The 22,753-nt window shown below is 37.1% G+C and overlaps 2 protein-coding genes across 2 annotated transcripts; both read left to right on the top strand.

Moving 5' to 3' along the window:
• The first annotated feature begins 1,530 nt into the window (after window positions 1-1,530).
• cetn4 (centrin 4) lies at window positions 1,531-5,211 on the top strand. The gene is made up of 5 exons (XM_085366625.1): window positions 1,531-1,591; window positions 1,839-1,994; window positions 2,103-2,231; window positions 3,014-3,151; window positions 5,018-5,211. The coding sequence occupies exons 1-5, from the start codon at window positions 1,589-1,591 to the stop codon at window positions 5,105-5,107; spliced, it is 516 nt and encodes a 171-aa protein (XP_085222751.1). The 5' UTR covers window positions 1,531-1,588; the 3' UTR covers window positions 5,108-5,211.
• A 12,198-nt stretch (window positions 5,212-17,409) lies between these two features.
• Window positions 17,410-20,091, top strand: il21 (interleukin 21). The gene is made up of 6 exons (XM_085366612.1): window positions 17,410-17,535; window positions 17,647-17,688; window positions 19,426-19,539; window positions 19,664-19,702; window positions 19,829-19,909; window positions 20,071-20,091. The coding sequence occupies exons 1-6, from the start codon at window positions 17,410-17,412 to the stop codon at window positions 20,089-20,091; spliced, it is 423 nt and encodes a 140-aa protein (XP_085222738.1).
• The last annotated feature ends 2,662 nt before the right edge of the window (window positions 20,092-22,753 follow it).

The raw sequence follows: 22,753 nt of genomic DNA, 5'->3' as shown, positions 1-22,753 counted from the left end.
TTTGTTTTTATGCTGTTTCTTTTTTTTTTATGATAGACCATCTTCTACTGCTTCTTTTGCCTGCTCCCTTCAGGGGTCGCCATAGCACATAACCTGGCTCCATCTCTACCTATCCCTACCTCTGTCACACCAACCCACTGCATCTCCTCCTTCACTACATCCATGAACCTATATGTTGTCTTCCTCTTTTCCTGCCTGACCTAATCTATCAACCTGTTCATCACCACTGTGAACAAGAATGGGCTCAGAGCAGATCCCTGATGTAATCCCACCCCCACTGTAAACCCATCTGTCACTCCTACTTCAAACTTCATCACTATCCTCATAAATGTCCTACACCAGCCTCAGATACTTCTCTAACACTACTCACTCCCTCATGCAGTACCACAATTCCTCTCATGGCAGCCTATTGTATGCTTTCTCTGGAGCTACAAAGACAGCCTGAAACTGTTTTGACCTTCTCCACATGTCTCCATCAACATGTTCAACGTGAACATCACATCTGTAATTCTCTTTCTCGGCTTGGAGCCGTACTATTGCTTACTGATTGTAAACTCTCTGGTTAACCTAGCCGGAACAACTGTTTTCCTTAGTTTAATGGCATGACGTCTCAACTTTACAGATATTGTAGAAAGTTCTAATCTAGTTAATTAAGGGTTTCAATCATTTTTATGCAGAGAAGCCTTAACCTAAGTCATCACTGTCAACTGAGCTGTTTTCACTGTCAGTGTGGGCTTTTTTTTTTTAAACAAAAAACAAAACAAAAACAAAACTCGTTTTACTCTGATAACAGCAATTAAAATAGCAGCTTGGCAAGTTTGATATTTTGTTTTTTTCCTTTTTTGTCCAGGGAAACCAAACGGTTCATAGGCCTTTCACCCCCTCATCACGTGTCTTTTAAGATTTAAGCAGTTAACAGCCAAGCACTACGAAATGGAAAATCGTATTTGCAGACAGATGGCAATCAGCATATTGACATTTGACAGATATAATGGGTGCAACCCACATATTTTTTAGAGGTAAAACATTGCTACTCATGAAAAACTGACGGGTATTAATTATTCCTCCAACACTAGCAGCGAGTTTTGTCAATGCCTGCACTTCACTCAGCATCTTACAAGTCAGCTTACAAGCTAAGCTAACAAACCAGAGACAAGTTTACTTCAACACTGCCCGTGTCTGTACCTTAATCCAAGAGCAGAACCCCCCCCCGAAATGACTCTGCAAAATGACGCTGTAATACAAACTTTTTACTATCCTCAATGAGTATACTTTTACCTTATTTCAATAGTGTACGAGGCATTTATATTACGCCTGGTCCAGCTCAACCGATTAAACACTGCGCATGCGTTTTGTTTCCTAGTTGCTGGGCGACAACAAACTGTCCGTATGATTGGCTGAAACTGTTTTAACCCGCCTACTATTTTTTGTGATTGGTTAATCAGGTTTCGTCAGCGTGCTTTCATCATTTGTATTGGCTCTCTCGGATGTCTGTTCACAGAAAAACTACACAGTCGTTGCTACCTGATTTGTTGACATCAGACCATCAAACAAAACAGAGGTTTCCCCGTCGGGATCATTTATTCAAATGGTGTGCATTTATTTAATTATGTAAAGTAGCTTTATAAACGAATGTTTAATGAACATTTTAAGAAGCTGTGAGATTTGCCATAAAAAGCCGTTAGTTTTAACTTGATTCTCTTCGGTCTCCCGGAACAGCATTTAAGCTAGTTAGCACAATAATGACCTAAAATAAGATATGTACCGCGAGTCTCGTTGCTGTTAACTTAGTAACTTAATAGGTAGCTTTTGTGATGTATTAATATTGTATTTCATAGGCTTCAAGTTACCGGAAACCAACTTCCTCGGCTAGCCAAAGGAAAAAGACGGATTTAAAACACGACCTGACTGAGGAGCAAAAGCAAGAAATTAAAGAGGCTTTCGATCTCTTTGACACAGATGGAACTGGAACAATAGACGTGAAGGAGCTCAAGGTTGGCTTTCTAGTTAAATGTATAGTGATAAAAGTTAAGTAAGGAAAACATACCGCGGTCACAACACCGCAGCAGCTTCAGTTTTCTTTACTGTTATCTGTGTCACAGGTTGCCATGAGAGCTCTGGGGTTTGAACCAAAGAAAGAAGAGATCAAGAAAATGATTGCAGACATTGATAAAGAGGGTTCTGGGACGATTGACTTTGGTGACTTTCTCAGTATTATGACACTGAAAATGGTGAGTGTTTTACCGAAAGGAACAAGAAAACTTCTCTGCAGTTAAGTTGGAAGTTTTACTGTCTGAAAATAGCACTGTCCTTAAAACTGTTGGGGCTAAATCAAGCATTTGTGTGTTGTTTCGACAGCTGTTGTTTTGGAGCAATTCTAAACATTGCAAGAATTTGCTAGATATAGTATCTCTCTCTCTCTCTCTCTCTCTCTCTCTCTCCCCCTCCCTGTCTCACACACAGACACATTTGTAAGGCTAGTGTATTTATGGGTTGACCCATGAAAAACTTGCCAAATCATCTCTGCCAGTGCTTGTTCTGCTTTTGACTCTTGTTGGAGCTTCTGGTACCTCAGATGTTGACAATCAGGTGCCTGATTGGCATCTGATTAGCATGGGTCCTGCTACAGTGAGCAAATACATCATGGCACCGTACATGCAAAGTCACCAACACCTTTATGGCTTTCCTGTGTCCTAAACAAATAGCACAGTAACAGTAGATCATAGAAAAAGGTTTTCTTCAGACTGAAAAAACTATAGATAACATTTAGTGTGGCCACCTGTTCTTTACATTACAAAACATATTTCCATTCAAGAGTTATAAAATATACTGCATGCACACTCTTTATGTCTGTGCTTTGTAAAATGTGCTTCACTTCATTTCCTACACACATTCTGCAAATTATGTTCATATTGGACTGCATTTGGAGCAAAATTTAAAAAAGAACATTTTGCATGTTTTTAATTTGTAATATATATATATATATATGTGTATTCATTTTTGATGAGAACAGAGTGAAAAAGACACAAAAGAAGAAATACTGAAGGCTTTCCGACTCTTTGATGATGACTGCACGGGAAAAATCTCATTCAAAAATCTCAAGAGAGTTGCCAAGGAGCTGGGTGAAAACCTCACAGATGCAGAGCTGCAGGTATAGAGATTCTTCATTACTTTGGAGTACTTACAGTTTTGCCCCTACCTGCCCCTGTGTGAAGAAGTAATCCCCCCTCCCCTTTTTAAATCATGAATTGATGACTCATCCAGAAGGTCACAAAGAACCGAGAACAACATCTAAAGAAAGTTCCAAGAGTGAGTTCTAACCAAAAAGAACATAAAGGTTATTCTCACAATTGCCAAAAATGTCTTGTTGATCTCCAAGACCTTGACGACACAAAAAGTTGAACTTTTTGGGAAGGCTTGAATCTCGCTACATCTACAATAAAACAAACAGCATTTTATAAAAAGTACATCGTAGCAACATCTGGGCCTGCTTTGGTCAACTTGACTTAATTGACGGAACTTTGAGTTCTGCTCTCTACCTGAAAATCCTAAAGGAGAATGCCTGACCATCAGTTCATGCCAGGAACGTATGCACACTCAAGTTATTCAGCAGGACAATGATCTGAAACACACCAGCAAGTTCACCTCTGATTGGCTTAAAAAACAACAACAAAGAAAACACAAGTCACGACTGATTAAGGTGCTTTGGCATGACCTTAAACAGGCTGTTCATATGGCTGAATTAAAACAGTTTTGCAAAGAACGGTAGGACAGACTTCCTCCACAGTGATGTGAAAGGCTGATTGTCTAGTTATTTCGAATGCTTGATTGCAATTTCTACTGCCAAGGGTGGTAGGACCAGTTAATTTAGATAGCTTTTTTCCCTTAATTAAATTAAAAACATATAATCATTTAAAAATTGCATTTTGTATTATCAGGTTATTGAAAATGATTCCTGAGGTAATGATGTTCAAAAAGTTGGGTTTTGAGAAAAAAACCCCCATCTTGAACAAAAACAAGATTTTGAATTTAGATTGTGATATTTGTAGTGGGTGTAAACTGATTAAATTTTTAACGGAGCGTTTTTCAGTTCTGAAAAATACAATATGGTTTTCTCCTTTACATAAAAACTGATAAGGGCTCAGTAATGCTGGGAAAAATGAAATGAATTAATAAGAACAAAGCTTTTCGTACTGCTTTGCTGCTCAGTACTTTGAGAGCCTGCAAGTCACTCTGCAGTAACTATTCATAGTGTAAAGATTAACATTTTTATATGTAAATGAACCGGTGCATCGCTTTTCTACTCTACTTTATATGCCTCATTCAAACACACACTCATACAAGCTCTTTTTTCCTACACACAAGTCCTTTCTGTCTAACATTCACATACAGTCGTACTCCAATGAGCACATCAGAGAGCAACTTGTTGTTCATTATCTTGCACAAGGATACTTTGGCCTGCAGACTAAACCACCAACCTTCCAGTTAGTGGATGACCTGCTGCACCTCCTGAGCTACAGCCACCCCAGCTGGCTTTGTTAAATATACTAAAGTACAAAAAAGTTGCTCATTCTGAAGGGGTCAGGTGGGATCCTTTTGCTGGTTTGACTGATTTTAAATTTGCTACCTCATATTTAAAATATTGTAGTACCTCTACTACAGTAAATTGTATAAGTGGTACAAACCGTAAAGTAATACCACATGTCCAGAAGCCAAGAATTTTTTATTTAAAGAACAATACATACTTAGAGGAACCACTATAAATACATTTCTATATAAGTACCAAACGTATTGTCTCTCTTCTCATATCTCCCAGTTCCTCTAATGTTGGTATGTTCTTACATGTCACAGTAAAATAGTAGTAACTGTATTATTTTAGGTGGGGTTTTCCTGGGTAACCTTTGCAGTCAAATGCCATGCATGAAACACAAAGTTACCTGAAGTCAGTGTGAGAATTGTTCCAGTTTGATGCTCTCACTTCCTTCCCTTTGCTACATCACATTTATTATCCTTTCAGGAAATGATTGACGAGGCAGACCGAGACGGGGACGGTGAGGTCAACGAGCAGGAGTTCCTGCGGATAATGAAGAAGACCAATCTTTATTAAACCTCAGTGTCTTAGAACCTTTGTATTGTAACTTTTTTTGGAACATTAGTTTTGTTTGTATGGAAATATTTTAATATGTTGTATCTTTGCACACGCTTTTATAAAATTGCAAAACCAATAAATCTATTTCATCAGAGATGATTTGTCTGTTACATTGTCATTATGAAAGCCTTTATTTAAACATAAGACTCATTGAGTTGTCTTTTTCTACAAAAACATAGAGTTATACAAAAATATGAATTATACAAATCATGTGCAAGTGTGATTTAGGATACACCTAGTACAGGTTAAAGAATCAGAATATTGTGAAAAAGGTTGTTTTGTTTTTTTGTGGAAATTGTGTTCTAAAAGATGAACATAATTTTATTATGTGTAGGTGAAATACACTTAGCAGTTAACTGGGACTTCTTTACATTGAGTTCCTGCATCAGTGCAGTGAGGCATGGAGGCAACCAATCCAAGCTGCTTTGATAAAGCAGCTCTCATTTTTGGATCAGGCATTTATCTATCCAAATGGAATGGATAACACAGGTTTACTGGCCAATCAGATACAATACTAACATGGTCAGCAACCATTTGCTGGTAATTGTGGCCTTGTGGGCAGGTCCTACTACAAAAGGAAGTCTGTGTTCCCTTAAAGCTAATTGGGAAATGGAAGCATCTTTAAAATCTCCTGGAAGATTTAAGACCTGGTAAATGGTAAATGGCCTGTATTTGTATAGCGCTTTACTTAGTCTCTAAGGACCCCAAAGCGCTTTACACGTTCAGTAATCCACCCATTCACACACACATTCACATACTGGTGATGGCGAGCTACATTGTAGCCACAGCCACCCTGCGCACTGACAGAGGCGAGGCTGCCGGACACTGGCGCCACCGGGCCCTCTGACCACCACCAATAGGCAACGACAATGTGGTTTCTGTCCCTCTCCAGTCATCTTTGACACTCTGGCTTCCAAATGCAAAAATTGACGTGAAAAGGGGACTTTGGACCACTGAGCAACAGCCCAGTTCTCTCTCTCCTCAGCACAAGTATTACAGTTCTGCTGCTGGTTCAGGAGTGGCTGTGATATCAGGACTGCAGCCCCTTTGCTCAAAATATTTGTGCATCGTGCTTGTTGATGTACTGACACCAGCTTCAGTCCGCTCCTTGCGAAGCGCTTCCAAGTTTTTTAATCAGCGTTTAATAACAGTCCTGCAAAGACTGCAGGCATTCTTGTTGTTTGTGCACTTTTTATTACCACACTTTTCCATTCCAGCCAACTTTCCATTAATGTGTTTCAACAGCACTCTGCAAACTGCAATGGCATTTTCTTGCTTACCGTCTTTGTGGAAGGTGATGATGACAACTGGACAAATGCCAAATTAGCAATCTTCCACATATTTTTGCATGTACTGAATTTGATTTGTAGAAATTTACTCAACCGTTTTTTTGAGCAACATGTCATGTCTGTCAATATTACAACAGAAAAATAGTCTAGAGTCTAAAATATGTAAAGATTTTTTAACTTCCATAAATATCTGATGGAAAATATTGAGTTTTTTCGCAGTTTTCTAATTTTTTGAGATGCATGTACAATGCATCTCCTGGTTATAGTTATGTTTTCAGACTCAAGGCTGCTAATCTGCAGAAATAGAAGAGCGATGGTTTTGAAAATCTCACTGAAGGTGATTTCGATACAGTGCAGTAATAAGCTGCAGTGCATCCTGCAAAGCACAACATGCCAATAATGTTTCAGACAGTGAAAGTCATATGACTAAGTTGATGTTGACTAACCTGAATTATTTTACTGTAGACAGAAATGACAAGCGTGAACTTGAGATGAGTAACTCAGTAAAAGTCACTCTCACTTCTTGCTTCGAGTTACAGAATAAAGTTAATTTGTAGAAAACATGCAGCAGAGTGCTGTCCTGCCTACAGATTTGATCATCTTATAGGAAAGATTCTCCCCCTGATTAATTGTCATATACGGCGGAAGTCTGGTTTTGGCCAAAACACCGAACCTTGTTAAAATAAACAGGATACTGTAGTGACGTATTTTTCCGAACCATCAGACGGCTGTGTATTATTTTGAGGATGCTTGCCAGTGATTGTGAAAGTTGTGATAACCTGTTCTAGACGGCGAAGGAACATCGGGGTGGAAAATATGAAAAGGTTTCTCCCAAGATGAGATATCCATTTTTTGAAAAATATTCCACGCAATAAGAGTTTTCAATGCACAAAAAGCGAAAACACATACGAAGAACTTTTGAGAGCTACATTCTGAAGATTTAAACAGTTATTAACATTAACCCCCTAGGACCTGGCGTCCACATATGTGGACATCACATATATGGACCAAAATACTCAATTTTGCCCTACATAGCCTGATATCCACTTACGAGGACATTATACTGCTACTGTTCTATCAAAATTTTAAATGAGTATCCTCATACGTGGCTCTCATTCTTCTTAAAAACAAAAATAAGGTAAAAAAAAAAAATCTGGTAATTCTTTGTTTTTACATTCATCAGGCCCCAATATGCCCAAATGTCAAAGAGAAATTAAAAATGCATACTGTGGAAGCGTTCGGGTCTTAGGAGGTTAAGATGCATGTTAAAAAAGAACTTCTATTGAGATACATTTACAAGCAAGTCCGATGTTTAACAGAGATATTTTTATATTTGTTTTGGAGCAGCTTAAAATGCCAGAATATGGGATTTTTTTATGGATTTCTTTCATTTTGTTTAGGTCTTGATGTGAAACTTGGAATTGATACAGATGAGCCAAATCAAAAGGCCAGTATTTCAAAGGCTCATTATATGTAACCCTCTCTGACTCAAATCCATCCACCTTCTTGGAGTTCAAAGCACACCACACACCAGGTGAGAGCTGAAAACAGTACCAGAACTCGCTTTGTGTTTACACAAACAGTTACTGCATGTATGGCCCAAATAAATTACATCCACAGTAGAAGACTGCTCTTTGGTTCCATGATTAGTGGACTGGCATTCACATGTTTTCTAGTCTTAATGACGATTTAAAGCAATTGAAAGTAAAAACAGCACTTAACCATACATTTATACAGCGCTTCATCTGCCTAACACCTACACATGATTTAGGGTCACCAGTTACCCTAGCACGCATGATATTGGACTTGGGGATAAAATCTGTGCATTCACAAACTCCAGACAGAAAGGCCCAAGACAACAAGGAGATTGAGACCAGGAATCCTTAAAGGCTACAGAGTACCTTCCTCTTTATACAATGCAATAACATTAAGAGTTTAGAAAGCTTTACAAAGGCAGAATTTACAATGGCTGTCAAGTCAATTCAGTTTTAATTTTAAAGTGTCAAATCACAAGAACAGTGATTTGATTTCAAAGAGCTTTCAATTGTAAGGCAAAGACCCTACAATAATATAGAGAAACTCCACCAATCACATGACTCCCAAGGAAAAACTCCCTTTTAACAGGAAGAAGCCTCGGGCAGAACCAGGCTCAGGGAGGGGCGGCCATGACCAGTTGGGGTGAGAGAAGGAAGAGATGACAAAAGACTTGAAATTAAATCTATCTGTTTAGTTGTGGAGTAACTTGCTATGAAATCTGTGCAAATGAAGACTTGACCACCTGAAAAACAACATGAGCTGTCTTTACTCCAGCAGACAACCTCTATTCTCCCTCCTTGAAGAATATAATAATTTGAAAGCTGTTTTTCAGGAAAAGAAAGGAAAAACGGATATCCAAAAGGATAACGTGGCCTCAAACACCCTCGTCTTGCTTTGTTTGCTCAACAGTTTTATTAGGAAACTACAAGTGAACACCAAACGTCATTCTGGGGGCACGTCTCGTCACCTGGTAGCCATTTTCATACGTGTCCAGGCACAAGTATCGACATTTAGGCTGCTGTTTTGAAGCATTCTCTAAATGTATATGGGAGGTGGGGTGTCTACTTTTATAACACCGTATACTGCTCTCCGCCAGCATAAAAGGTTTTTGTGTCATATTTAGAGTTGAGTTTAAAGGTTATTTTAAATTTCTTCCAGCAGTTAGACTCATCACTTTAATAACGGCATAAAAGAAAGAGGGTACTTTACCTGCAGGGAGCAACCTAGTTTGGAAGTGTAGGTGTTCAGACAGTGGATGTTTGATTTTAGAACAAAACTTTCCAATTGGAGTTTGATGTTTTGCAACAGTGTCAGTTTCAAGGCCTTAATATCTTCACGGCCCCTCAGCTGAGTGTTATTCCCCTACTGTTGTGGTTAAACAGTATTCACAGCTCATGGCCTGTTCTGTACTCCCACTGCTCCGCTTGTTGTTTTTCTCTTCCCTTCAAATGATCAATTTCCAAAACAGCTAAACCTTTTAAGTCTGGTCGTTGCTGGTAAAAGTCAATCGCATTAACTCTTAAAGGTCAAGAATGTGTCACCATTATGTAGGAAAGCTGTCTCGCAAGCCCCCTTTGAGTAAGATAAACTCAAGACAAAGTAATAACTGTCATTGTGCTTAGAAGAACTGACGGGTGACTGCAGCAGTGGTATGTTGGCTTTTTAAAGCTTCAGCTATTTATCTAAAGATATGTTTAGTTTTTGCAATATTAGACATTCTATTATTTACAATCTACTGCTATGGTGATGTGGTATTAGTTATAAAATTACCCTTAAAAAGAGCAATGTCAGTTTTCAGTTTATCAGTATTTTGTACAGTGGAGACACATTGTAGTTCTTGTATTATTTAAGGTACTATTTAGTCCTATTTGTATTTAGTCAAGTACAGTTAAGAAGAAAACTTGCATAGAAATCAATGTAAAGGCTATGATGACCTTCAAGATGTTGCAACAGAGAAAACCTATAGTTCAGATCTTAAGATTGCACACCTGACTCCCACACATGCCCTGCATTTTAATGCTCGGGGTTTGTGTGGAGATGCGTTGCCACCCCTTAACCACTTACCTTTGAACATATGAGTAGGTCAGGTGTGTTCTACTGTAGAAGAGAAAACCTTGGTTGACAAATGGCACGCACAAGCAGGTTTGGTAAACGGCATTGTCTTGCATCCCCACTGTGCCAGCAGCAAAGAACATGGTTTCAGAATTTAGTTCTAGTTCTTTGGTTAAATACTGCTTCTTTCCACAAAATAACAAAAAAATAGGTCACGTTGGCTCCTTTTCATTAGTTTTCCTATATGTCTTTTGTTAGATCAGTCACGGTGACCCGATTTATGCAGGTTTGTGAAAACAAAACATTTTGAATAACCCACTTTCCATCCTTTTCTGAGTAAATGACTGTGCAGAATTGTTTATTTTCATAAAATAATAAGCAGGGTTGGGCCAACCATTGGGATGACTTTGCAAAGTGTGAAAATTGCAGATTTCACACAGAAAACATTAATATTTTTATTTTTTTTAATTAAAAAATTGGTACACGGGAGTGGAAATGCAAGGAAAATATTTCTAAAGTTGAACTGTTTGAATCATAAAGATGTCAAATACTTTAGTTCTAAAATGCTCGATGAACATGTGAATATTTTGTGTCTCCAACGATGCTGTCACAATTTTTAGCATTTAATGTGCACTTTCAGCTTGTTTATACCTGTTTATTGTGTGTTCTTAACTAGTATTTACCATCAGGCAAGTTATTCCTAGGCTATTTCAAGCTGATAAAGTGTGGGAACCTACTTTGCAGCTGCTGACCAAACTCCTACAAAATTAGCCGGCTATGCGTGAGAGACTCTCTTTATGTGTAGGCCAAAGAAACCAAAGTTAAACTCTTCATTCTGGTTCTGATAACAGAAACTGCTGTCACAAGATAATTAAAAAACAGCTCGTTATGCAGTTTTTTATTTTAAAGCTTTTATGAGATTATCAGATAAGTCACTGTATTGAGCACTTTTTGTGCGATCTGGTCACACTCAGAAGGAAAAAAGAAAAATAGTTTAGCTTTCCTGTCTACTGGAATCAATATATGAAATTCCTCACATTTTATACGAGAAAACTTCCAATCAACTTTGTGGGTTACCATACTGAACTCTAATGCGCTGCAGGCTAATTTCATCAGCATCTTGCCGATGGTAAATTCCGGCTTGCTGATTTACCACTGGCCTTGTAAGCTTGTTTCGTTATGCTTCATTTATCAAACTTCATCTGTGATTGCTTATTTACCCGATGACAGTGTCAACAGGAGCCGAAATCTACATTTTGATATTACAAATAGCAGCTGGTATCATCTTTGAATGCACTAATGATGACTCTGAACAATAAACAATATAAACAAGCCTTGTAAACAAGCTGTGTCATCCCTTTTGTCATAGCAATGAACAAGACCAGAAGAGGCAATCCCCCACCCACGGCAGCTTTGTATCTTCCTGTACACTTACGGTAATGAGCATGCTCACATTTCATAATCATTGATAATCTCCTTCATTTGTCCTTGCATCTAAAACAAAAAAAGTCATCGTGTTTCTCTCAGTCAGCATTTTAATTAAAAAACATACACACTTACTTAAAAAATGCCAAGATGTGTGTGTTTCATGCAAACTTTCAACCTCGCGCCTACTCTCTCCGCACCACGGCAATGCAAACTGTTCACAAAGGGGAGACCACAGTGTAGGAAATCATACTACTGCAAGTGGGAGTAGGAAGTCAACTACATTATCAAGAAGAAGTAAATAAATCTGCCTCACAGTGTCAAATGCTTGAAGTGCAAACACATGGTGAATTCATGAAGATCCTTTTAACTTTCATTTAAACTCCCTGAAGAGACAAAGAACACATCTTACATTTTGTTTTTAGGCCATGCCACCCATACTGAAACCATAATTAGATGAATTCACATTAGAAGAGCACGTATTAGACACGTATTTTATTTATTGTATGCATAAGAAGAGGTACACGTGCAATAAACAAAAACAAAACAAAGCTGTCATTTACGGTTTGAGCAAGCAATATCAAGTCAAAACAAAAACAAATTATGATACTGATGAGCAACAACTGTGGCCGAGCTACGTAATAATGAAATACAGTAGCAGAAAAATAGACAAATCATTTGTTGACAAAAAAAATCAAACATTTACTTTTGATTGACATCTGGTTTTAAGTCACCTCACACTGATAACTCGTGGCAAAAATGGTGTTTAGAAAAATGAACGGGGGTCTACTCTTAACCAACTTCAATAAACTGTAAAAGAAAAAAATACAACAAATGTTATTTATTCTTTATTTTCAGTGTAAAGTAAGAAAAAGGCACATAAGCATAACTTGTACACACATCTAATGCATTGCAGATACAACTGTTAAATCAGTCTCCTAATATGATGTCATTTAAGTAACACAGATTAAAATATTTATTCATTCTGTGACATCTCAAGCTCTCAATGTCAGTTTACACTAAAGTGACGTTAATCCAGCTTACCTATCGATACCAAGACATTCTAACTATTGTTATATTAATAACAATAAACTAATGTAATTTTAAGAGTTTTGTATCCATTAGTGAGATGTCATTACTGCACCAAGGTAAATACGTATGCTGCTCTGTATGCTCTTGTAGACATTCGGCTACGTCGTTGAAGACAAAGCGCGACTTGAAACAAGCCGCACTTTTTTGTCACTGTGTTTAACACTCTGGCTGACCACAAAGAACATTTCTCAGTGTGGCATGTCACGTCTGACCAAGACTGTTAGTCATCATTGAAAAAACATGTGTCAGTAGAGCATTGTTTTGCAAAGTTCCCTGGAAAAAGCTTGAGATGTTAGTTCTAGATATCTGACGATAACATTTCACTTTCAACTAGTTTTAAAAAGTTTTAATTGATGGCCTTTTTTCATAGTCGCATAGATCAATTAATGTTAGTTTTATGTCAGTTTGAATGAGTAACTACAGTACAACTAATCCAACTAACTCTTGTGATGCTTTGAAATTAAGTGCAGTGCCTCTGCTGTATTGGTGAGGTGCCTCAGAAGACAAAGTAGAATTTCAAAGTTTCCCTCACACATACAATTTTGTGAGAATCTGGTCAGGTTGAAAGCTAGATGTCTATTGTTATGCATCAACTTTTGCCAATTGCTTGCTCATAGTGTGTTGTCTTAATGTTGTTGTTTTTTTCCTGTATTACTGTAGCGTCCTTATCTTACAATATAAAGTTGCTATTGTGACTTGGTGCTATATAAATAAAATTACATTTAATCGATGACCATTAACTAGCTGTAAATTCCCCAGACTATTCCCTACGCTACTCTTTTATTGGTTCAAGTGGGCATAACAAGTACGTTGTACCAGGAAACAAGTTGTCTTAATTTCATTATCAATCGATACACAAATGCCAATATTTTTGTCATCCAAGGTTTTGTGGTGTACTTGTAGTGTGAGATCAAATGGCCATGTAGGTAATAGATGCATGTGGGAACCAAAAAAAGGAACAATAATTTGAAACCACTGGCTGTAGTCTGACTAGTTTTCTATTAGCTTTTAACCAGTATGCAGAAAGGAAGTGTTGAACAGGATATCTGTTGCATGGATATCCTGGTTAAACTGAAAAAAACTGGCTTCTAGCCCAGCAGACTTAACTGCCAGAATAACCGTTTAAAGTGAGCTTGCAGGGGGATAGTCAGTCTCAAACTGGGACCTTCATTTTTGTTAGACGACATCACCACATTTACCATTTTACATGCATTAGATACAAAAATAATAGAATTGCACTGGGTAATTTCTTCTGTTCGTCTTTAATTTACTCATATTTGTAATGAATAATATGTAACAGCTTTTTTCTCCCTGGCTGTCCGTTTAATCAGAATGACTAAACACAACTTTTAATTTTTAGAGGTATTTTTTTAAGATTATTGTTTCTGATTGGAATTGAAAACTGGTGAATCAATTAATACGTATGACATTAATCCAGATAAAGTATTAATGTAAAAATGTAAAGTAAAAATGAGGTAGATTTTCACTTCTTGAGAGGATTTTCCTATTACTGGTTTATTATTTAATCATTAATAAACATTTTGGAGTTTTTTTTACAACTTAAATAAGCTATTTGACAAAAAAATGGGGAAAATGATGCACAAAGACCGTTGTTGGACCTGCAACTGGAAAAAGAAGCTAAGAGCTATGAAATGTAAATGATACATCCTTATGCTTATGTAACACCTTGAACAATCTTGCACCTTTATTTCCACTGCATTTCTTTAATGATAAGGGCATTGTCCCTTATCTCCTCCACTAATCTCTATAATGGGGGAGGAAAGGTTTTATGAATTCCTCATGTCAACAACGCTGCTTTGTAAGACTTTTAGACGTAAAAACACAAACCAGCACACCACAGGTGGGTTAGGAGGGATTCTCTGGTGGTGGCCAGATGAGGAAATTCTTTTGAATTTTGAATCTACCTGAGGACACTTTTTCCTTTCTGTGTGCGCATTACAGAAGGTACTCCTGATAAGACGCTGAGGGTGATGCACCTCTTAGACCAGTCGGAGCCCCCACCCACCTGTTCCCTTACGCTGACGAAGAGAGAAAACAGACGAGAGGGGTTTTCTCTTTCACTCTCACTTCCTCTCTTCTGGTTGCCGTAGATTGTTGTAAAGATTGTGTGTATGGAGAGAACTTGTGCACTACCACTGACGGGGCAGAAAGACTGAGGTAGCATGAACATGGACATACTGACTAACCTATGATACAATCTGAAATTCCAAAATGTGTAAGTTGTGAAGTGGAGTAGATGACCATCATTAAATATGCAGTGATATTTCCATAAAAGGTTTCCTATGGCTAAAATATAACTGTGATTAAAGATTGGTTGTCATAATAATAATAATAAACAACAACAACAATCTATTGTAATAAAAATTGAGCTCATCGACTATGTCTTTGTCTTTTAAACACAATGACCTCAGAAGCGGATTTTAGTCATTATCTTTTAAAACTGCCCAATGAAAAGTCCCATTTCAGTGAAAGCATAAAGGAGACTTTATTTACATTTGGCATTGACATTCAATTGAACTCACAGACAATGAGATATAATATGGGATATAATTCAGATTGTCAAAATTTCACATCTCCTCATCCTCATCCTTTCTCATTAAAAACAGTGTGTCAGGAGTCAAAAAAGGAAAACTCTTTGTCTTGACCAAATTATTTAGAAAGTTAAAAATATGAAGGAGAATTCATGAGGACAGTGCCATGAAAATCCAATAGCATGGGTGCTTAATTATGCAATATTAATAGAAAGTTGCATGTTGTTTCATGCAGCCAACATGGTGACAATGTTACCTTAATACCAAGTTTGTGACTGTGATGGACAAAACAATGTAGTCAAAGTGGCAACAGAGCATGAAATGATACAGAGGCAAAGGTGTGTAAAGCTTTTATTTTTTAAACTGCATCCCAGTGATGATGATTGACATGTCTAACATCATGTCAGCACAACACAAACACAACCATACAAACAATGCAATCAATGATAATTCCTGACAAACAGTCAACAGTCAAGTCAAGCAAAGCTGAGCACGGGCTTTGTCGATCTTTCTGAAGTAGAAGGTTATACAGACCTATGCAACTTCTACAAATAAAAGTGAGAAATATGACTGCTGTTTTCTCTCACTGTGGTGAACCAATGCATCAGATGACTGACATAATGTGTTTGACATAAGCAAAACATACAAAAATTCCCAATATACAGAAGTGCTTTCGTGCCAGTGCGAGTTAAACTACAGACAATAAACCTGAAAGTGAAAGAAAATAGTAATTTTAACCCTTAATTCGGCATTCATAAACATCTTGTTTAAGTTAACCAGAATCGAGTGTTTATTCAATCACTTTTACAAGCTATTCAGTTTTTACACATGTGACAATAAAAAACTAAATATAAGTAATATGTGGTGTTGCTTATCCTTGGAGAATCTTCATTTTTCATTGCAATTTTCTTACATGTGTATTTTTAGTACAAAAAAAATATATTAATTTGAACTAACAAAAACACAAAAGAAAAGACAGGCAATCCAATAGCAATTACCTATACTCCTCATAGCTGTTGTAATATTTTTTTTTAATATATGCATTTTACTATATATACACATATGGATAAAACTGAACTGTTGATCTGTTGCTCACCAAAAGTGGCAGCAACTAAGCTGTTGAGTTATTTGAAGAAAGAACAGACACAATCTTTTCAACCAGTTTTGGATGTGCCTTGAGAGTTACTGATAATAATGAACACCTAGGAACGACCAGATGCCTAACCGCCTCACCTACAAAAATAGTTGATTATCAAATAATTACAATGTAATTACAACATAATGACAACATTTCTTTAGAAAACCTCTTTTTTTCCCCCTGCAGACCATCATTAATCTGTGAGTCTGTAACAGCATGTGTCATCCTTTTGAAATGACGTGACGCTGTCAGCCCGCTCCATAATGACACATGCAACTGTTTCAAGGCATTTCATAAGCAGACCCTCTTAAGCCGCTGTACGTTTCCTTGATCTTGCAAGTGGACAAAGAAATGTGTAAGAGACAAAAGAGTGAAATAGCAGCATAAAGAACTACTCCGCAAATGTTACTCCAATATTAGCTTACTTCCTTATGCACTATGAAAATACAACATATATATATATATATATATATATATATATATATATATATATATATATATATATACACACACACACATATATATGCACGCGTGTGTGTGTGTGTGTGTATATATGTGTGTGTGTGTGTGTGTGTGTGTGTGTGTGTGTGTGTATGTATACACACACACACACACACACACACACATATACACACACACACACACACACACACACAGATGTTTTTTTGTTTTTTTTTTCATGTCTCTTTGGTAAAACATTAACTCTTACAAAGGGTTTCCTGTTGTTGCCGAAGATATTTGTCCGTGTAGGTGGCCACAATGCAGTGAATGCATTCAGGTTGTCAATACCACACCTACAAAGAATACCTATGACACGGTACAAGCTTTGGCTCCACTGATTCAAAGTGAAAATGGGAAGTGTCGTCGCCGTTCCTCTAGTTTCCGGGTGAGTCGGGTGCACTCAAACGAGTTTACATTCACACACTAGTATCTATAGGCCCCACGCACGCGCGGCTTGACACCAGTTTCGGATCACGTAGTGGTGACTGCCAGTGGAAAAGAAAATTTCATTACTCACACACTAGTTTCTGCAGTTTTCCAACTCTGTAAAAGTGGTTTTCCTGTGTCCTCAGGGATAAGTATAAAAAGGTAAGCGACACAAGTATCTGCATTTCCAGTAAAACTTGGGTAAAGCGTCTTTTGGTGAATCGGTGCCTGCTGCTGACACTTAACAATATGAAGCTGATTGTTTTTTGCCTTTTCACAATCTACTGTTGCTCTTTGGTCAAAGCATCTCCCATGGAGCGCAAAAAACTACAAGAAGTCCTTAGAGAGCTGAAAATGCTCAAACGCGACTTTCCGGTTAGTTCATCTACATCAACTTTTTAACTGCTTTAACTGCATTTCACAACTTGCTTTCTAGCAAACTAACTTTCATTACCTAATGCAATCTTTTTTGACTTCCTTTTGCAGAACACAGAACTCATGATGAATACTCCACCAAAGGATATTGAGGTAAGCAAAACTACTTTAATCTAAAATAATGCAGACCGTATGGTCACCACTACGATAAATATTGGTGGTTGCTTACTCATTGTTGTTATGCTCCCACTTACTGTAGTTAGTTTGTCAGGCGCCGGGTACTGTAGGAGTACATCAAATGATGTGTGAAATACCAAAATGTGCAGGGTGATAAGCAGCTGTAAAACTCGAAACTTAAAGGATAAAGGTCCAGATTTAAATTTCGCATCTACTCTTTGATCACAATACTTAAAAATAAATGACTGTCATATTAAGGAGCAGAGGAACTGTCATAAAACGTTTACAAAGTAAAATGTAAGCATTTAAAATTTAATTTAGCAAAAATAAAATCCACATAATTAAGTGTTAGACAGGATTAAAACTACATTATACATTTCTTAGTTTAATTAGAAACAAAAATACGACTATTATACAGAATATTTATTAAAACCTTGCACTATGAAACCATGCATTTTTGTTTTTCTGAGTTGATTTGACTAAGGTGAAATCCTCAAAAAGGCCATATATATTTCAATATTTATAAATAGAAATGACAATATTTACTTTAAAGGCTCTATAGCACATCTTAGCAATGAAACCTAAAAACATTTTGTAAAGTTTTGCAATGCTCTTGTGGTCAAATCCTACATAGTCTCATTATGTACCCTTTATATAACTAGACTTGTAAATGTTTATTAAGATGCACTGCATTACTAGTAAATTCTAATCAGCCTTCTTTCTTGTCAGGCTTATTCATTTTCATTCAGTGAGTCAACTCAAGAGTGTGCTCAGTGGATTTTTTTCATTTTCTCACAGCTTCCTTTGAGTGAAATGTGATGAGTAATCAAGCAGAGAGCAGACAAAACCATTACACTTCCTCACGCCACCTCTCAAACTGAGCATTTGACAGAATGCTAGAAAACTTTTGAGTCAATATTCTGTTTAACATCTTGCAAATTACAGTTTATCTCACACCGCGAATGATGAGGATTGCCAAGCATCTGATCTTGCTTTGCAAAACAAAGATTATGGTTTCAAAATGAGATCACAACACTAAACCGTAGCAATAATGATAAGATTTAACAATAACTGTAGCAGAATTTCTGATTTTTAAATGCAGCAAAACAAATTACGGCTAATTCGCTAGGCAGATATAAAATACTCAAAAAAACTTTGACCCAAGCTGGCTGAGTTCACGGGTGTCACACCACACTGGAAAATGAGTATCTAAACAGAAACAAGTGTTTCACATGGGAAAAATTGCATTGTACCATCAGCATTTTCATCCAGATTTTTGGAGGGAAACAATTCATACAAAAAAAAAAAAAAAACCCTCTTTCACTTAACAGAAAGTTATCATTGAAATAGTGGAAACTCTGTTTGGTTCAGTTTCATTTTGTATAAAAATGTTTTTGTGTGCATCAGATTGGAAAGTCAACTACAATGAAGTCATGAAATGAAACTACAAACAATAGCTTTCTTGGAACAATATTTTTCCTTACATTGAAACAAAGAAAACTCATTTTCATAGCCAACTGTAAATGAAGTAGAACTGTGCATCAAGCTGTTGTGTTCCCTTTGTATGGTGCTCCGTGTGATATATCTCATTTAAAAAAGCAAATGTATTTAAAAAGACCAACCGGAACCCTGACATATATATATATGTGTGTGTGTAAGCTGGGATAATCATGATGTCATATTCACCATCATTTCTTTTTCTTTTCGTAACAGGACTGCTGTTGTCTGACAGCCTTAACTTGCTTTCGGGAGACTCTGCTTCAACATTTTGGCATAAGTGGAAAATATCAGAAAAAACTTTACAAGAGTCTTAATCATACCCTTACTGTAAGTACATTGTTTGGGGTGGGACTCACATAATAATATACCTTAAGTCCTATTCTAAAGACTAATGTCAACATTTTAGTACACTGCATTTCTAAAACTGGCATATTTCTTTCAATCATTGCAGATCAGTGGACTGAACTTTTGTAACACAGAAACTTCTACGGTAAGTAAAAATTAGTCAGCATTGCTTTTTTTTCTTGATTGTGACTATTGTTTTTTCAGTTTGTACACAGACTCTTGTAGTAAACGACCATTTAAGTAAACTCCTTTCTTCTTTGTTTCTTTTTAGACCAACTGCTCAACCTGCCACTCACATCCTAAGGAAAAAGCATCAGAGTTTTTCAACAGACTGGAGTCTCTGGTTCAAAGGGTAAGGCTATTTCAGATATATTTCAGAAAGCTATACATAAAATACTAGACCATTTTGTTTTTACAGTAAGCTTAAAATAAAAAGGCTATGCTCTTTAATATGATCATAAATGTATTGATGCTTGTACAGCAAATTAAATATTTATTTTCATCCATTTTTAGGGTCTAAGCAGAATCAACTGAGATGAGCTGAAGATCCATTAGCAACTTTAGAGAAGACACTACTTTGTAAAGGGCCAAGCACGTCGAAGATTGCGTCTTACAGCCTGATAAATATTTAACTTATTTATTATTTATTTATATTGAAGTGGTTAACTCACTCAAGCTATCAGGAAAGCTGCTCTGCTGCCACCTTGTGGACTTCGTACCCTCAGTCAGTGAGAGGGAAAATTAATTTATTCATTCATTTTGTAGTTCTCAAAGAATAGTTTAATAATGACATTTATACTGTGTATGAATTTCCTTAGTACATAAATTATTTTGTAAAACAACTGTACCATCTGAAAATATCAAATTAATTACCATATATTATTTGATGTGCCTAGTTTATATGAAGGACAGATTCTCTGCTTGTAGCAGGAACTGAAAGACAAGTGTTCTATTTTTTTTTATTTTTTAGCAAATGGGCATTTTTTTCATTCTGGCAGTAGTCCATTGTATAGTTAACAAGTCGTAACTTTCTCTTGTCAACTTCATATAAAAGGCAGGTTGATATTAATAAAGACAGTGTCTAACTGTGCTATCAAACTGTATTTATGATATAGTTTATATGTTTAGATATTTATTGTTTAAATGTTTGATACCAATTACAAGTTTTTAGAATTACTTTTTTATACGTGCTGGACTAACTGAGAAAAATAAATATAAATGAAATTCACAGAAAGTGAAGAGAAATTGTGTTGATGTTATCCATGTTTTTTGGTTGTTTTTTGTGCTCGTATGACGGGATGTGAATGGGTTAACGAGGCATGTTGTTCAAAGTGCTTTGAGTGCTCGAGTAGAGTAGAAAATCACAAATAAAAGAACCAGTCCGTTTACTATGTTTTGACCTGACATGGTTCTGGAGGCACTTCCTGAAATGTAAAGATACATTTTCCAGGAGCTTAAGTTTAATCCAAGCGTTGCATTTGCATTCAGAAGCTGTAAAACAACAACATGTGATCAAACAAGCTTTGACACACTTGCAGCTATATCCAAAAAGACAGCTGGAACACTAGGAGTAGCTAAATCAATATATCTCTGAAGAAGAGAGAATTGGTAAAATGAATAGGTTGTCCTGGGTGTTCATGGAAGACAACAGTGATGGATGATCACAAAATCTTTCCATGATAAAGAACGACACCTTCTGGACAAGACTGTGTACAAGAGAGCAGAGGCTTGCACAGGCTTCTTCAAGGTTCAAACCATACTAGTTTCATAAAACTCTGAGCAATACTCTAGGAGTGGAAGCAAATCTTGTGAAAATGAAAAAGTGCCCATGACAACACAAGAACCATGGCTCTGAGACCCATTAGGTGACCACTGAGCACCTTTGGCCAGACAAGCTGAACAGAAAAAGCTAAAAATAAAAGGTGTGTAGACATGAAACTAAGATCAGCAGGAAGATAAAAGAGTAGTGCTCATGATCCAAATTACATTACGTAACCTGTAAAGCACAATGAAGGCAATGCCATGTGTAGGCATGCATAGCTTCTAGTGGCACAGTGTGACTAATGTTTTCTAAGGAGCTTGGAAAGAAAAGCATCTGGACTTCTTTAAGTTGCTTGAAGATGTTTCACCTCTCATCCGAGAAGCTTCTTCAGTTCTAAGGTCACATGGTGGAGAGTCCCAGATTTAAACCCAGTGGGAGTTTCCCCCCAACAGAGGGACAAAAGGACCCCCTGATGATCCTGTACCTAATCACATGAGCCAAGGTGTGAAAACAGGTGTGGGTCACAATCAGCCAGGATTTCGGTTGAGCTCATTGTGAAACCTGGCCCCACCCTATCATGTGATTTCCTTGAGGTCAAATGGCAGAGGTGTGAGTGGGCATTAAGGTGTCTGGGAAGGGATCTCAAAACTGGGTTATAGATGTGACTAATGTTTGCTGAAGATACAGTTAGGGCCATATCTATTTGGACACTGACACAAGTTCAGTTATTTTTACCTGTTTACTGAAACATATTCCAATTATAGTTACATAATGGACATGGACATACTCTGTAGACTCTCAGCTTTTGTTTCAGGGTATCCACATTCAAATTGGATGAAGGGTTTAGGAGTTCCAGATCCTTAATATGTAGCCATCCCCTTTTTAAAATGTCCAAAAATAAATGTAGAGTTGACGCAAAGGCTATTTCATGGGCAGGTGGGGGCAATTTTTTTGTTATGTCATTATTAATTAAGCAGATATAAAGCCTGGAGTTGATTTGAGGCGTATTTGGAAGATTTTGCTGTAAAAAGACAACATGTGGTCAAAGGAGCTCTCTGTGCAGGTGAAACAAGTCATCCTTAAGCTGTGAAAAAAGACAAAAAGCTATCTGAGAAATTGCTACAATACTGGGAGTGGCAAAATCTACCGTTTGGTAAATTCTGAGAAAGAAAGAAAGCATCGGTGAACGCACCAACGGAAAAAGACCTGAAAGTCTATGGAAGACAACAGTGGTGGATGATCACAGAATAATTTCCATGGTGAGGAGAAACCCCTTCACAACAGCCAACCAAGCAAACAACCCTCTCCAGGAGGTATGAGTATCGATATCCTCATAAAGAGAAGGCTACATGAATGTAAATACAGAGGGTTCACTTCAAGGTGCAAGCCACTCATAAGCCTCAAGAATAGAAAGGCTAGAGTGAAGCTTGCTTA

The sequence above is a fragment of the Diplotaxodon limnothrissa genome, linkage group LG2, assembly GCF_057381915.1.
Source record: "Diplotaxodon limnothrissa isolate DT_005_m linkage group LG2, D_limnothrissa_male_GT1.1, whole genome shotgun sequence".
NCBI classification, from domain to species: domain Eukaryota; kingdom Metazoa; phylum Chordata; class Actinopteri; order Cichliformes; family Cichlidae; genus Diplotaxodon; species Diplotaxodon limnothrissa.
The sequence above is the reverse complement of the archived record's forward strand: the minus strand, read 5'-3'. Positions and strand labels throughout refer to the sequence as shown.